At 41.2% G+C, this 15588-nt stretch overlaps 1 protein-coding gene across 1 annotated transcript; it reads left to right on the top strand.

The window, feature by feature from the left end:
• Nucleotides 1-11998: 11998 nt before the first annotated feature.
• On the top strand, nucleotides 11999-15415 carry ZNF513 (zinc finger protein 513). Its single transcript, XM_081944337.1, has 4 exons — nucleotides 11999-12185; nucleotides 12589-12738; nucleotides 13335-13916; nucleotides 14359-15415. The coding sequence occupies exons 1-4, from the start codon at nucleotides 12146-12148 to the stop codon at nucleotides 15009-15011; spliced, it is 1425 nt and encodes a 474-aa protein (XP_081800463.1). The 5' UTR covers nucleotides 11999-12145; the 3' UTR covers nucleotides 15012-15415.
• The last annotated feature ends 173 nt before the right edge of the window (nucleotides 15416-15588 follow it).

Genomic DNA, 15588 nt, shown 5'->3' with positions numbered 1-15588 from the left:
ACTTCACTAACTACACCTTGTCTACTTCGCATGCTAGCCTAGGTTAAATGGGCTTTGGCAATTTAGGGTTTAGTTTAGTATATTACAGAAACGTAGCCTTTATTTAAATATGTTGTGGATCAGGCCATAACATTAAAAAAATAATAGGGTTTATTTACTTGGGGTTAGTGCTATGTTACTATAGCACTTAAACAACTGTGTTTTGTTAAACCAAGTTTAGCATTTAACATGTTGAACAAACCCAACTGTTGAACCAGTTTGTTACTCACAAGACAGAATAGCATGTGAATATTGTGTCTCTTATTTTAATTTAACTGTAGACAAACACAAAGTCATTTAAGAAGTAACAAACGCAACAGGAATGTGAAGACTATTCCTGTATCACGCATGCAACTATAATCACTGGACAAAGTTTATAAGTGCTGATTGCATTGAGATCAGGATTTTCAGAGAGCTCAAGGGAACTGATCTTGAAACACTGAGAAATCAAAAATCCTGGAGGAGAATTCCATCATGGTAGCAGCTCTTCCTGGGATGAGAACTCCTCTTAAATAAAAAAGAAAGACTCATTCAAAAGAAGGAAAACAATTATCCCTCCAAATGTGGCCCCTTCCATGAGATAATAGGCATGTTTTTACTTCCAATAGGTCTAGATCAGTGTTTCTCAAACTTGGCGACTTTAAGTCCTGTGGACTTCAACTCCCAGAATCCCCCAGCCAGCATAGCTGGCTGGGGAATTCTGGGAGTTGAAGTCCACAGGACTTAAAGTTGCCAAGTTTGAGAAACACTGGTCTAGATTTCCAGGACTTTGGACACACTACCATTGTTGAAAACTGTTGGGTTGTCTGACAAACCTGAAAACAGCATGGTGAATTAATTGTCTAATACACCTAGCATGCTGGGGAATTCTGGGACTTGAAGTCCACACATTTTAAAATTCTGAGGTTGAAAAATGCTGATCTAGTACAAAGGTTACAGATACTCCCTGTTAACAGATAGTGCTGGAATGAAGTCAATGGTCATAGTGCATATTAACACATTTGCAAAGGAAAATATGGACATGAAATTCTGGAATTTAAGTTGCTAGTGAATATACTGAAATCCAGAAGCTCCCAAACTCCTCTTCATTGGTGCAAATCCAAAGGACTTCAATGTGTGATAATGAGGTTAGTTTATGAATAAATGTGTTACTCCGGTGCAAAAAAATGTTAAATCACATCCGCATTGATTCTAAAGAAAGTACAATCTGCTTTTCTATTCCTGATATACCAAATTCATTGATAAGCCACTTGGAGGAAACTTACAGGAAGATATGTGGAAAGGCCCCGTGTGAAGATCTAGACTTGGATCTTAGACTTCAGTCTCATGTCTAAAATGATTGTACATGTAACCCACTTCTTAGGCAGCAATTCCCAGCCTTTTGCTGCATCATAATTAAAACCTTTGGAGAACCACCAGCTAGGATTGGCATTTACATACAGTTTAGCCTATATCATTCCTTCATCTGGCACCCTGAAGATTAATTCAAATTTAAAAATAGATAAATAGCATGTATTTTTAAATACATATTTATGTATTTTTAAAATACAATAAATTCAGGATGCCAAATGAAGGGATGACATTGACATAGACATAGACATACAATACAATACAATACAATACAATACAATACAATACAATACAATACAATACAATACAATAGTAGAGTTGGAAGGGACCTTGGAGGTCTTCTAGTCCAACCCCCTGCCTAGGCAGGAAACCCTATACCGTTTCAGACAGATGGCTATCCAACATTTTCTTAAAGACTTCCAGTGTTGGGGCATTCACAACTTCTGGAGGCAAGCTGTTCCACTGATTAATTGTTCTAACTGTCAGGAAGTTTCTCCTCAGTTCTAAGCTGCTTCTCTCCTTGATTAGTTTCCACCCATTGCTTCTTGTTCTACCCTCAGGTGCCTTGGAGAATAGTTTGACTCCCTCTTCTTTGTGGCAACCCCTGAGATATTGGAATACTGCTATCATGTCTCCCCTAGTCCTTCTTTCTATTAAACTAGACATACCCAGTTCCTGCAACCGTTCTTCATATGTTTTAGTCTCCAGTCCCCTAATCATCTTTCTTGCTCTTCTATAGATATATCTATCATAGATATATAGATACAGACATACAGACATACAGATATATATAGATATATAGATATATAGATATATAGATATATAGATATATAGATATATAGATATATAGATATATAGATATATAGATATATAGATATATAGATATATAGATATATAGATATATAGATATATAGATATATAGATATATAGATATATAGATATATAGATATATAGATTGCTACATCTTTTCCACTGAGAACTTATAAGAATTTAGATGAGAAGAAAACCATTATTTTGTGGGAATTTGTAGATTCCTGAGTTTCAAAAACATCAGTTGGCGAATTTAAAGTATGAAAACTTATGGTGTTAAAACCCCTCACCTCTAATAGGCAAAATAAAATCTCACCCTTCATTATAGTCCCAGTCTCTATCCAGAGAAAGCTTATTAAAATCAGCAACTGCAGCTTTCTTTTCTCGATTATTGCTACAACTGTTTCTGTTTTGTTTTGTTTTGATTTTGCTCTTCTGTCCTGGGCATCTGGCAGCTGTGAATATCTGACAAATAGACTTTTTTTGTTTTAGGTTTTCCCATGATTACCCCTTAGAAATGTTTTATGGTTATCTTTTTGTTAACAACCAACCAATCAGGTTAAACCTCTGTTCCCGCCTAAACAGAGGACTGGAGTGGAAACCGCAGCAGCTTGTGTGGATATCTAACACTTTTATTCATTGGTAAGAGTTGCTGTGTGTCAGGTGGCATATAAATCACCACCACCACCACCACCATAATCTAGACGTTAGTGGTTATTTAGCTTGCTTTTTCCACTGAAGGCATGTGTAGGAGAAATTCAGTGGAAGCACAAGCAGGAAAATCTTGGGGGAAGGGGGGGAGTTTCAATTCAAGGGCTGAAATGCAAGGAGGAAACCTGTGGGAGTCACAGTACTTAGGTAATTATCTTCACTAAAAGTCATTGCAGGAGGACAGCCATGTTAGTTTGTAGTGGCAAACAAAATCAGCAATAATCTCATAACACCTTTTCTAATGTAATTAAAAGCTCTAAGCATTGTTAACTAATAAGCATAATAGAGAATATTTGATGATAATGGTCAGAACAGATCCAGGCGGACCGTACTATGATCCTTTTGAGGTAGTCAAGACAAGAGGCACAACAATGCATATTAGTTCTATCTTTGTTGTAAGGTTTCATTACAAGAATTTTGCAAATCTGAAAGTATTCTTCCCCTTCTTCCCTTTTGCTCTTTGGAAAATTAGGGAGGGTTCCTTCTGAAACACTTCTCACATACCTAGTCAGGAACAAACATCCCCAGAGAAAATGGTGATCTAGTAACAAGCATATGCCGTTGTCCTTTTGATCAATTTTCTCCAAGAGAACCCACATTTGGAAACGGAAGACATGCAAGCTAATGCAGTAGTTATTATAATAAGGTTATACAGGCAGTTCTCGACCTACGACCACAATTGAGCCCAACATTTCTGTTGTTAAGCAAGACAATTGTTAAATGAAGTTTCACCCGATTTACTATCAGTCTTGCAACAGTTGTTAAGTAAATCACTGCAGTTGTTAAGTTAGTGACACAGTAGTTAAGTCAGGGGTGTCCAAACGTGGGAACTTTAAGACTTGTGGACTTCAACTCCCAGAATTCCCCAGCCAGCCATGCTGGCTGGGGAATTTGGGGAGTTGAAGTCCACAAGTCTTAAAGTTCCCACGTTTGGACACCCCTGACTTAAGTGAATCTGGCTTCCCTATTGACTTTGCTTGTCAGAAGGTCGCAAAAGGGGATCACATGACCCCAGAATACTGCAACCGTCGTAAACATGAGTCATTTGCCAAGCAGCTGAATTTTGATCACGTGGTATTGGGGAGGTTGCAATGGCCATAAGTGTGAAAAATGGTCATAAGTCACTTTTCAGTGCCGTTGTAACTTCAAATGGTCATTAAATGAACTGTTGCAAATGGAGGACTACCTGTAATAACAGAATCTTTAAAGTACTCCTTCCACCTCATGAGCTGGTCCCCCTGCATCATGAGATGGTCAGGTCTGAAATGCTTTCTCAAATTACATTTCTGCTCTGGACTCAGATTTCTTTTATCTGACCATAGTCTTGGTTATAGCTGGCTATTCCTCCAGTTCCTCAGTTATTCCATCTGCCCATTACTGTATTTTTGGAGTATAAGATGCACCTTTCCCCCCCTAAAAGAGCATGGAAATGTTGGTGCGTCTTATACACCGAATACAGTCATTTTTGGCCTCCCAAATCCCCGCCACCGCATCCCACTTTTGCAAAAAATAGGTGAAAATGGACCTCTTTTCGCAAAAACAGCAGCTTTTTCGCCTTATCCCAGCCCTGCTGAAGTCTGCAGTGTGAAGCTGGGAGCTGAGGGAAGGCAAAAGACCCTCCGTTTTTGCAAAAAACGGCCCCTTTTTTGCCCATTTTTCACAAAAACAGGGACATTTTTGCCTTGCCTCAGCCCTGCTGAAGCATACAGAGTGCTGCTAGGGGCTGAGGGAAGGCAAAAACTTTTTTTTCTTACTTACCTCTTCGAAATCTTGGTGTGTCTTATACACCAGGGGCATCTTATAGTCCGAAAAATATGGTACATAAGATAAATATTGAAGGATGAAAGTATTTAGAAGTGGATATTTTCAAATTGACAATTACCTTTAATTCTGAGCATCAAGATATAAAAAATTACAGAGAAACAAATTAAAGTATTCGCGTCTATTTTCACCGTAAGCAACATACTTTGAGAAAAGAACCATTGAAAATAGAAAAAGAACCCTGTCTTTGCAGGGTCAGAATAATTGAAAATCTGCCCTAGCATTATCCATTAGTGATAATACTGATGAATTAATTAAAGTGAAAGTAACAGTAATGGTTCCCCTCACACATATGTGCTAGTCGTTCTCGACTCTAGGGGGGGCGGTGCTCCTCTCCTTTTCAAAGCCAAAGAGCCAGCACTGTCCGAAGATGTCTCTGTGGTCATGTGGCCGACATGACTAAACGCAGAAGGTGCACGGAACACTGTTACCTTCCCACCAAAGTGGTTCCTATTTTTCTACTTGCATTTTTACATGCTTTCAAACTGCTAGGTTGGCAGAAGCTGGGACAAGTAATGGGAGCTCACTCCGTTGTGCGGCGCTAGGGATTCAAACCGCCAGACTGCAGACCTTGCTGATCTACAAGCTCAGCATCTTAGCCACTGAGCCACCACGTCCCTTGATTAATTAATTATATGCCATCAAATCAATGTTGACTCTTAATAGATAGATCTTCTCCACTTGGCCTTTCATGTCTTCTCGTGATGATCTTCACTGCTACAATTGCATCCATCCAGCTTGCTATGAGTTATTCTCTTCTTCTCTTTCCTTCCACTTTTTGCACCATTATGGATTTCTCAAGGGAGCTGGGTCTTCACATAATATATCCACAATATACTAGTGACTGTATACTGGTGTTAATATACATAATTGATTAATTAATTGGCTTATACATAGTTAATATAGTCTACCATACTATTCCCCTTTGGTTACGTGATATATAATGATATCACTATATAAATCAATAAGACTCCTTGCTACATAAAGCTTGTGTTCTAAGATATAAATGCTTTATTGTTGTTTGCACTTCAATAAAAATGGACTCAGTAGGAAAAAAGCATTTTTATTTTTTGCAAACCCCTTTCATAAAATTCCTATTTTTCTGTCCAGGTCTAAAATAACTTGTGGGAGTCTATAATAGTTCAGTTTTTTCATGGTTGCCAGGCAATAATCCGTCAACACTGTTGCTTGGAGATATCCAATCCACATATTGTTTTCATATAAATGAACTATAAATCATGTGATGTAGTATAATAATTTGCAATGTAGTAATTGATAGTCTGCAATTCTTGCATAGGAGAACTATTTAGTACTGCACAGATTATGTTAACATGGGTGTTGTTTAATGTTTATATGACAGGTTAATGCCCCCCTCCACATTGTTTTAGATATTTTCATAATTCCTTAAATATTTCTAGAATCCATACTGCAGTCAGACAATGCTATTTACAATAATTGCCTGCATCTCTTTTTTCAGATTCAATCATAATTTTGCTTAAAAGCTACAGATGTAAATTTTCCCATTCCATTTTTAAAAGAACACTGCATCCAAGCTACCCTACTATAACCAGTTCTGATAGAAAGTTCTCTCTGAATGAAAATAATTATTTGGATTGTTTAATTGGGGTTTTACTCGGAATATCGTACTGTAATTGACTAGCAGCAAGGTGGATGGACTCGGCTACAATGATGATGGGTGCACTATTGCAAGACCAGGTTAATCTATCTATATAATTACTAAGTGTCTATGGAGATTCTCAATCATCCAGGTCATGGTTGTCCCAAAGATGCTTTCCAAAAGGCAACTGCACTTGCTTGTTTTTTTCCCCCTTGAAAACATTTTGTGTCTCATTCAAGAAGCTTCAGAAGTGAAGAAACTTCTTGGATGAGAAGTGACACTTTTCAAGGAAAAAAACAAGAAAACCCAACTGCCTTTTGGAAAGCACCTTTGGGGTAGTTGCTAAGAGTTAACACTGGCTTTATGGCACATAATCAATTGTATATTCCTTATATACCATGTTGGTGACTAAGAAAAAGCAGACGCAGACAGGAGTAAGGTTGTGCTGGGAAGGCCACCCGATGGAAGGTACCCCGAAGGGCACCCACCCAGAACATTGTTCGGGGCTCCCTTTTATTGTCAAACTTCTCAGAATAGTAATAATAATTATAATAATAATAATAATTTTATTTGATTAGCCGCAACCCTCTCCCGAAGGACTCGGGGCGGCGTACAATCAAGCAGATAAAAATACACATTTTTATAGTAAAAGCTCATTGGACAGAAAATACACTTGGCAACTATTGATTGGTTTACAAATGCATACTTTCCTCATGGACACCTCATGATCACTTCATGGGCACTTCATGACTCTCTACTAGTTAATATTTTGCTGCATGGAATGTGATGTCTACGTGTACATTCCATTGTCTCTTTTTGTAAGCATAAGAGATTAAGCGCCAAAAGATTAAGAGAGGAATGAATGTGGATTTTGACTGATTTCATCAATGTGGTTTGCCAACTACTGATTAATCAATTAATCCTACAATACCAAAGAACTGGAAAGTGACCAATGTACCATTATCGTTTAAGAATCAATCTGGAGGGAAAAGATCTTGTTTTATAAAAACTCATTAGCTTGACTTCTAATCTAGATAAACATCCATTTTATAAAAGCTACACACACACACCTATGTACTAACTCTCTCTCTCACACACACACACACACACGCACATGCTCTCTCTCTCTCTCTCTCTCTCTCTCTCTCTCTCTCTCTCTTTCTCTCTCTCCATCCATCCATCCATCCATCCATCCATGAAATTAACACAGTAGCTTCTATTAAATTAACATGGACCCAAATTGTTGGGAGCAATATGCTGACTGACTCTGTAAACCGCTTAGAGAGGGCTATAAAGGACTGTGAAGCGGTATTTAAGTACCGGTACTATGGCTATTGCTATCTGAAAGCAGAATCTTCAAGCAGAATGTTACTTGTCCTAAACAGAAGGACTGTTATGCTCTATAAAACTCTTGAGTTCTGTGAATATGTGGTTAAGATGTACCTGCATAGGTATATGTATGAAGCATAACTCTACTGAACTTTCCATTGTCTTATATAGGACATTCTCAGCTCTGCTTTTGGGAAGATGATTGCAACTTAATACATACTAAGAGGAATTGCTGTTATTTCTCTGTGTAACTCATAGCAAGATGGGAGCTTTGAAGGAATTTTATCTATAGCACTTTTTTCTAGCTTTTTTGTTGATACAGTATGGATAGGAACATCAAGAGATATTGGAATACTGGGTGTTTTTAAGAAGAGATTTGTTTCCACATGAACACTGCTTGATGGTGTAGGTTCTCCTGCTTGAGCATGGGGCTGGACTAGAAGACATCCAAGGTCCCTTCCAGCTCTATTCTACTCTACTCTACTCTACTCTACTCTACTCTACTCTACTCTACTCTACTCTACTCTACTCTATTCTATTGAATGTACTTTTGACTTTGGGTTTTATAGATTAGATTGATACCAGTAGATCTTTATAGAAATGACTTGCTCATATTATTATGAAAAAATAAAAAGCTGTGATTTGATGCTGCCTTATTTTAGTGCAACAGAGAATCGGAAATCAATACTTCTTTTTCTTTTCCTTTCCCTACCTTTCCTCACTTCTCTTCCCCTTTCCTTCCCTCCTCGTTGTTATTTATTTACTTTTGTATTTTTAATTTTGTAATACTTAATAGCCTTAATAAAAATGTTTAGAAAAAAAGAAGAGGAGATTGGGCAACCATTTGTCTGAAATGTTTTTCCTGTTTCAGCAGGGGGTTGGATTGAAGACCCCAAGGTCCGCTTCAACTGTTATTTTGTTATTTGAATAGAAAAACTGGAAAACACACACACACACACGACCATAAGAGGACAAGAAAGAAATTGAAAACTAATTCTGTGCTGCCATTTATTGTTGGTCATCCAGATTTTTGCAGTCCAGTTCTCACAGTCCTAATCTAGGTGCATTACTAAAGGCAGAAATTGTTGGTGAAGGAGGAGCTGATGTCGCAACGACACGACGTGTGATCTTGGAGCTCCAAGATTGCAGTCGATACTTTTGCCACTGGACGGTCCTTTTGGACCTAAACCGTCCCAAAGAGACGTTGACAGGGAAGAGTACATCCTGCTGATCTCAGGGACACTGCAAAGTCCCTGATTGATCTAGGAGAATCTCTTTTTGCTGGCGACAGAAGCACAGCCATTGAAGCTGCTGAAGTTGGGACAGCTCCGGAACAGGAGGAAAATGGAAAGAGAAAGTGTGTCCATCTGGTGAGGAAATCTTACTATTATAAAGGAGACTACCCCCAAAAAAATTAAAGCTAAATTAAATTTGAAAACAGAAGAGAACAAACGGAGAAATTAAGCTACATTAGACAGTGTGTTATCCTTTTTTTAAAATTTTCTTTTACAGGTGGAACTTTTGCAAATGTTTCCTATTCTTTAAATTGAATGGATTAGTTTTTCTTCTACTACTTTTTATATTCTTTTTTTATACCTATGGATTAAAATATTTTTCTTTATTTTTATAATGCTGAATTGGATGGTTTTTTTTTTTTGCTCTATTTAAGAATTTGTTTTCTTTAAGCCTGGAATATAAAGAAGATATAAAAGGAATACAAATAGGGCTGTAATAACAGAGGGAAAGGAAGTAACACAGCCACTTGGAGGCTGGAGGCTTGGAAATATTGTCTTTTCTTTTTTCTCTTTGATCATTTGACTTTGCATTTCAAGGTTCCTCAGCTTGTTTACAGAGAGTGATAGTGAGAAGAGCATGGGTTGTTTTATACAGGTGCTCTTCGGGAGCTTTATTGGCAGCTGGAGTGGAGTGAAAACAAAGCCTTGTCTTGAAAGATTATAAATGAACTTGCTTTAAATTTATTAAAAAGTTTTGAATGCCAGAGTGGCAGCATTTATAAGTTGGAAGAATGGCGCAACATGAAAAAGAAACCTTAACATTACAAAAGATTATGTTTTAAATTCAAAAATTATTAGAAGTAACAGAGAAAATTGAGAAGAGATTGGAGAACATAAATCGTAGAACAGTAAAATTTGATGGAAAAATTGAGGATGTTCATCAAATGAAGAAAGTGGAGGTCAGAGTTCTAAAAACTGAAGGAAAAAATAAACAAAGAGACAAGAAAATTGTTGATAATGACAGTAAACTGAGCATGGTTGGAAATGGAAAGAGTGGAATATGGAAAGGGGAGTAGATGGACTAGAGCTCTACCCCAGATTTCAAAATATTGAAGAAAAGAGAGAATAATTGATGGAACTAAGGAGAGAAATTTTGTCAGAAGCACTAGTGATAACCAAAGATAAGCTGGTCAAAGAAGCAGATGGAGGGTTTCGGGCGTATACAAGATATGCAATAAGCAATAAGTTGCGAAGAGAAGTCCATACAAAACTTACTAAGGAAATAACCAGAATACTAATGCCACAAATGGCAAGAGACATAAGACTGCACTATTACTGGAAAGACATGGGTTGATGTAATGAAAGCTTATAATAAAAAATTAAGTCAAATGTAGTTAAATTTAGAGCATTATGTATACAATGAAGTGATAATGGATATAGTTAAATAATTGATTGATAATGATAATAATGCATATATATGTATTGGTTTGATAAGAGGAAATTTGATATAAATTGCAAATGGTGACTACGAAAGGAGGTTTAGAAACTGTTATTAAATATAACCAAATTTTATTTAGAAAATGTTATAAAAATGTAATGTTACTGGATGATATTGCCATTATGTGGTTTTGCTTTAAATCTGGAATAGTTTATATAAAAGGAAGTAAAAACAATTATAGTCAAATGAAGGTTGAGATATGATGATAGTAATATATATATATATATATATATATATATATATATATATATATATATATATATATATATATATATATATATATATATATATATATATATATATATATGATTTAAAATACATGATTTGATATGTATTGTAGGTGATGCCTGTGGAAGGGATGCACGGAGGTTTTTGTAACCAATTGACACACTTTCTACAATTTGTAATGGAAGATGGTTTTGTGGGGGGGGGGTTGTGTGTGTTTTGTCTGTTTGTGTTTATTCAAAAATAAAAAATAAAATCTTTATAATAAAGGCAGAAATTGCAATGTGAAATAAACTCCATGAGTTTCAGAAGGATGAGGAGAAGAGAAAGGAAATGGCTATTCTTGTTGTCCTCACTTTTATTTAGATTTTTACTCCACCTTTTACTCCACCTTTTTGCAATTCGAGGCAGCATATATACCAGTACTCCTTCCTCTTCCTCTTTTCCCTGTGAGACAAGTTGGGTTGAGAGACAGCGACTGGCCCAAAGTCACCCAGCTGGTTTTTCATGCCTAAGGCAGGACTAGAACTCACCAAATCCTGGTTTCTAGGCCAGCCCCTTAACCATTACACCTAACTGGTTTTCTATAATTGGCTCCACCTTGGCCAAAAAGTAGCAGTGGCAACAGTGTTGCAAAGTAAAGCTACTTGCTCTTTTACAGATTACTGTTTATGTTCAATATAAATATAAATACAACTCTTGCTTTACATTTTTTAAAGTTGCCAGTGCCAGTTCAGGCAACTAAGGTTTCATTCAAATTATTAGGGAATTTTTGTTCTCTTGTTTAATTTAGAGGCAATCCTCAGGCTACATTAAGAATACAGTTCCATATCTTCATTTTAAAAAGTATTAGCTTCATAAAACAATACTTTTCTGGAAAGATGCTAATATATTCGTTCTTTTTTTAGTTAAAACAGTTCCATATCTTCATTTTAAAAAGTATTAGCTTCGTAAAACAATACTTTTCTGGAAAGATGTTAATATATTCATTCCTTTTTAGTTAAACATTCTGGCAGGCTCCTCCATTACAGATTTGCTGAAATCTTGTTCGAAAAAAAATATGGGGCAGTAGGAAGATACCACTATCCAATGATGGCAGGCAGAAATTTAAAACAAACGCCCAATATAAGCTGCAGTTATTTGTAGAAACAATTGTTTACATCTTCGCAGAAAACTCGGAAGAAAGGTTTATAAGGATGGATCTAATTAGAGCCAATCTTGGGGGGGGGGGGAGGTGTCAAGGCTAATTGCGCCCTTTCTTGCCCTTTGTAGTTCAGAGGAAAAGACTCCACATCCCGTCATGCAGCGCGGGAAGGGACCGGAGCCGGAAGCGTTGGCTATTCTGCCGTCCGCCCCGCGGATGGGCGGGAGCGCCGGAGGAGCGGCGGCTGTCGGGGCGTCGCGAAAGAAGAAGCGGCTTCGCCGGTGGCGATCCAGGCCGAGCGGCCCGGAGGGGGGGAAGGTATCCAGGGCTGGAGCCGCTCCCAACCCCCCGTGCTGCGGGGCAAGATGCCCCGCCGGAAGCAGCGCCACCCGCAGCCCGTCAAAGGTCAGCGCCGGGTTGCCGGGCTCACCCTGGGGACGCTGTGCCGCATCTCCGTCCGCCTGGCTTGTGGTCTGGGCGGCGGGGGCTTCGGCGGTCCGTCTCTCTCCCTATCCCCGAGGCTCCGGCCTGTCGGGGGGCTTCTGGGCGACGGGCTCCCCGACCGACCCCTGGTCTGAGCTGACCGCTGTGCTGGGCAAGGGGAGGAGCCCCGCCTCTTTCGAGTCCTTCCTCGTTCGGCGGGTTGGACTCCGGCCACAATCGGGGCAATTAATCCGCCCTCCCCTTCGAAAGGGAGGCAGGGCGACGCCGCCGGGGTCCCTGGGCGACGCCGGCCGTCTGTGCGGAGCGTTAGCCAGAGGTGGGGGGCGGTTCTCACACGGCCGCATTCTGCTCTGTCTCGTTGTAGTGGACGTCCCTGGTGCTCCGGCCGAGCCGTCAAGAGAGGAGAGCCCGGCGCCGCAAGCCAGCTTCCTCTTAAAGCAGGAGCTGTCCCTGTCCCTGGAGGACGAAGAGGACAGCAGCGCTCCGATTCTGGCCTTCGAAAAGGACTCCGAAGGTGGGTTCGAGTCCTGGCTTGGGCAAAGTCGGAATAAGGGAGGGGCGTAAGAGGGGTTTGGGTGGCAGAGGGGGAGGGCGGGGAGTTGTGCCTAGGAAGAGAAAGGGCCTCTTGGATCCTCCCATTCGAGTTGCCAGGATCTAGTCAGCGGGTCTAGTCAGTGGTGGGATTCAAATAATCTATGCCCTAATGATTTCTTCCAACATCCAGTTCACCAAACTGCTCAGAAACTTAACAACTGGTTCTCCCCAAGTGGTGCAAACTGGCTGAATCCCACCACTGGGTCTAGTATGCCAAGCCAGCACCAGTCTCTCCTCCACCATCTTCTTACTTTTCAGTACTGTTTGGGTGTCATGTTTTCTGAGTGGGCAAGTTGGGTGTGTTTAGTACCAGGCAGAGCATCCCCAGGACAGGGACCTGTAGCTGATAGAAAGGCTTGTAAATGAGGGCAAGGATTTTAGTTGTGAGGAAAAAGGGTCCTGGAGTTTAGCCTCCCCTACACATGGTAACCCCCTATTGTACCAGCAGGCGAGGGAGAGGACAAAGTGAGGATTCCCACAGCTGCCCACCTGATGTCCCCTCCTTGTGTGCTGCAGACTCCCTCGGGGGGACACCTGGACTGCCAGCTTACACGCTGAGTGATGAGGATCTCCCGTCTCTGTGCCAGGCCCAGGACGAAGATGGAGAGAATGAAGGGCCGGGCCGGGCTTGCCAGCATTGTGGCCTGCCTAGTCCTGGTTCTACTCCCTGCTGCCCCTCTGAGGTAGGGGATGAGGAAGGCTCCCCTAAGGGGCGTGTAGTCTTTTCCTGCCAACTGTGCCCCTTTGCCTCACACTACTCCAGCCACCTCAAGCGGCACATGAAGACTCACAATGGCGAGAAACCTTACCGCTGTCCGCATTGCCCGTATGCCTCAGCTCAGCTGGTTAACCTGACACGCCATTTGCGAACCCACACTGGTGAGAAGCCCTACCACTGCCCCACCTGCCCCTTCGCTTGCAGCAGCCTTGGCAACCTCAAGAGACACCAGCGGGTCCATGGCCAGGAACGTCCAGTGCGCTATAGCTCCTGCAGCTGCCACTGTGTCCAAGGGAATTCTCTCCAGCACCACAGCGCGGGGATCCAGGGGGAATCGGAGGCAGAAATGGAGGGACCACCCATTGCAGATCAGGAGTCAGGTACATGATGGAAATGGCAAGGCAGAATCCCTAGCCTTGCAAAGGGAGGGAATATACATAAACTTTCAGTGGGGTGGAAGAGGGAGAAACTTTACAAATGTTGATACACCTACTTCTCAGTAACGTTTGGAGTCTAGCAGAGTTGAGGATCTGCAGCTTGATACTCTTTGTGTCTGCCACATTATTAGCCTAAACCAGAGGATGGAATTTGTGTGCCAAGGAAGTGTACTGACCCTTGCTCTCTAGGGGGTTTGGTTGCCCCTCCTCTGATTTCAATTGTAACAGCAGTATTCTACACTGGGTTTGTAGTACATTAGAGTTAAGGATAGAGGATTATGCAAATTGGTCTGCACTCTGTATGACAGTGAAGGAAGGAAGTTACATATGGTTCCAGTAATATCCGTGTAGAGCATTTCTACTTATTGCTATTTTTCTTCCACAGAGCCACCACCATTGCTGCCTAGCTCCCCATTTCTGCAGGCGGAAGACTCCAATACGGTTCTTCCTGAGCTGCTCTTCCCGTTCACGTGCAGGGCATGTGGATTGGTGCTACAAGCTGATGAAGGCTTGGGTGAGCCAGTATGTGGGCGTTGCAGCCTGGCAGTGCTGGGGGCTGAACCGGCCTCACCAAAAGGCTTCTCCTGCCAGTTATGCCCTTTTATTACCACCTATCCTAACCATCTGGCCCGTCATATGAAGACACACAGTGGAGAGAAGCCCTTTGCCTGTGCGCTCTGTCCATATGCCTCAGCCCATCTGGACAACCTCAAGCGGCACCAGCGGGTGCACACTGGTGAGAAGCCCTACAAGTGCCCCCTATGCCCATATGCCTGTGGCAATCTTGCCAACCTCAAGCGCCATGGACGCATCCATTCGGGGGACAAACCTTTCCGCTGCCGTCTCTGCCCATATTCGTGCAACCAGAGCATGAACCTCAAACGCCACATGCTGCGGCATACAGGTGAAAAACCTTTTCAGTGCCGCATCTGCCCCTACACTACTGGCCACTGGGACAATTACAAGCGTCACCAGAAGGTGCACGGGCAGGGCCTGGCAGAGGAAGGAGGGCCTGGTCCAGACAGTAGCCTGACCTAATGATACTGAAAGACTCCTTGAGCTTCCGATTCTCATTATAGTTGCCTGCTGTCAAGCCTATGTAAAAGATTGACTGGGATGTGCAGGAGGAGGAGCTGTATGGACTTGCAAGAGCAGCAGTACCAATTTACTTTTTAAGAAAGTATTATTTCCTTTGCTGAAAAGCACCTTGGGGCCTTGCCCTATCCAGTGCTTCTGTCCATAGGAAGAAAAAGGCATCTGCTCTGCAGACCATTCTCTGAAACTGATGCTCTGTGGGACAGCTGAAACCTGCAGAGAGGAGCTCCTTTGTCCTCTTTTGTCTTTTTTGTGCCTCCCCTCTCTAGTCCTTTAATTGTGGTTGCTGCTTGAATCTGTGTAATTTATATGGTGTATTAATGCATTAAACTGTTTTCTTATCTGGCTTTATTTTGGCTGGCAAGAACAGCTGGAGACTAACTGGCAAACCTGGTCACAGTGCAGTTGTGCTACTGCTGAACTGGCCTGTGTGAGCATGTTTACGGCAGGCATACTGTGTGCCCTCTTTTCGCCATCTTATTTTCAGCAGGAGAGGAAAACAGATAATATGGTTTCAATA

This window comes from Natrix helvetica, assembly GCF_964273705.1.
Source record: "Natrix helvetica genome assembly, chromosome: 2".
NCBI classification, from domain to species: Eukaryota; Metazoa; Chordata; class Lepidosauria; order Squamata; family Natricidae; genus Natrix; species Natrix helvetica.
The sequence above is the reverse complement of the archived record's forward strand: the minus strand, read 5'-3'. Positions and strand labels throughout refer to the sequence as shown.

Bases quoted from the DNA above. Each gene is read 5' to 3' on its own strand.
- ZNF513 (XM_081944337.1), top strand. From the start codon at position 12,146: ATGCCCCGCCGGAAGCAGCGCCACCCGCAGCCCGTCAAAG. The intron at 12,739-13,334 runs GTGGGTTCGAGT...TGTGTGCTGCAG, and splicing joins CTTCGAAAAGGACTCCGAAG to ACTCCCTCGGGGGGACACCT. The intron at 13,917-14,358 runs GTACATGATGGA...TTTCTTCCACAG, and splicing joins CATTGCAGATCAGGAGTCAG to AGCCACCACCATTGCTGCCT.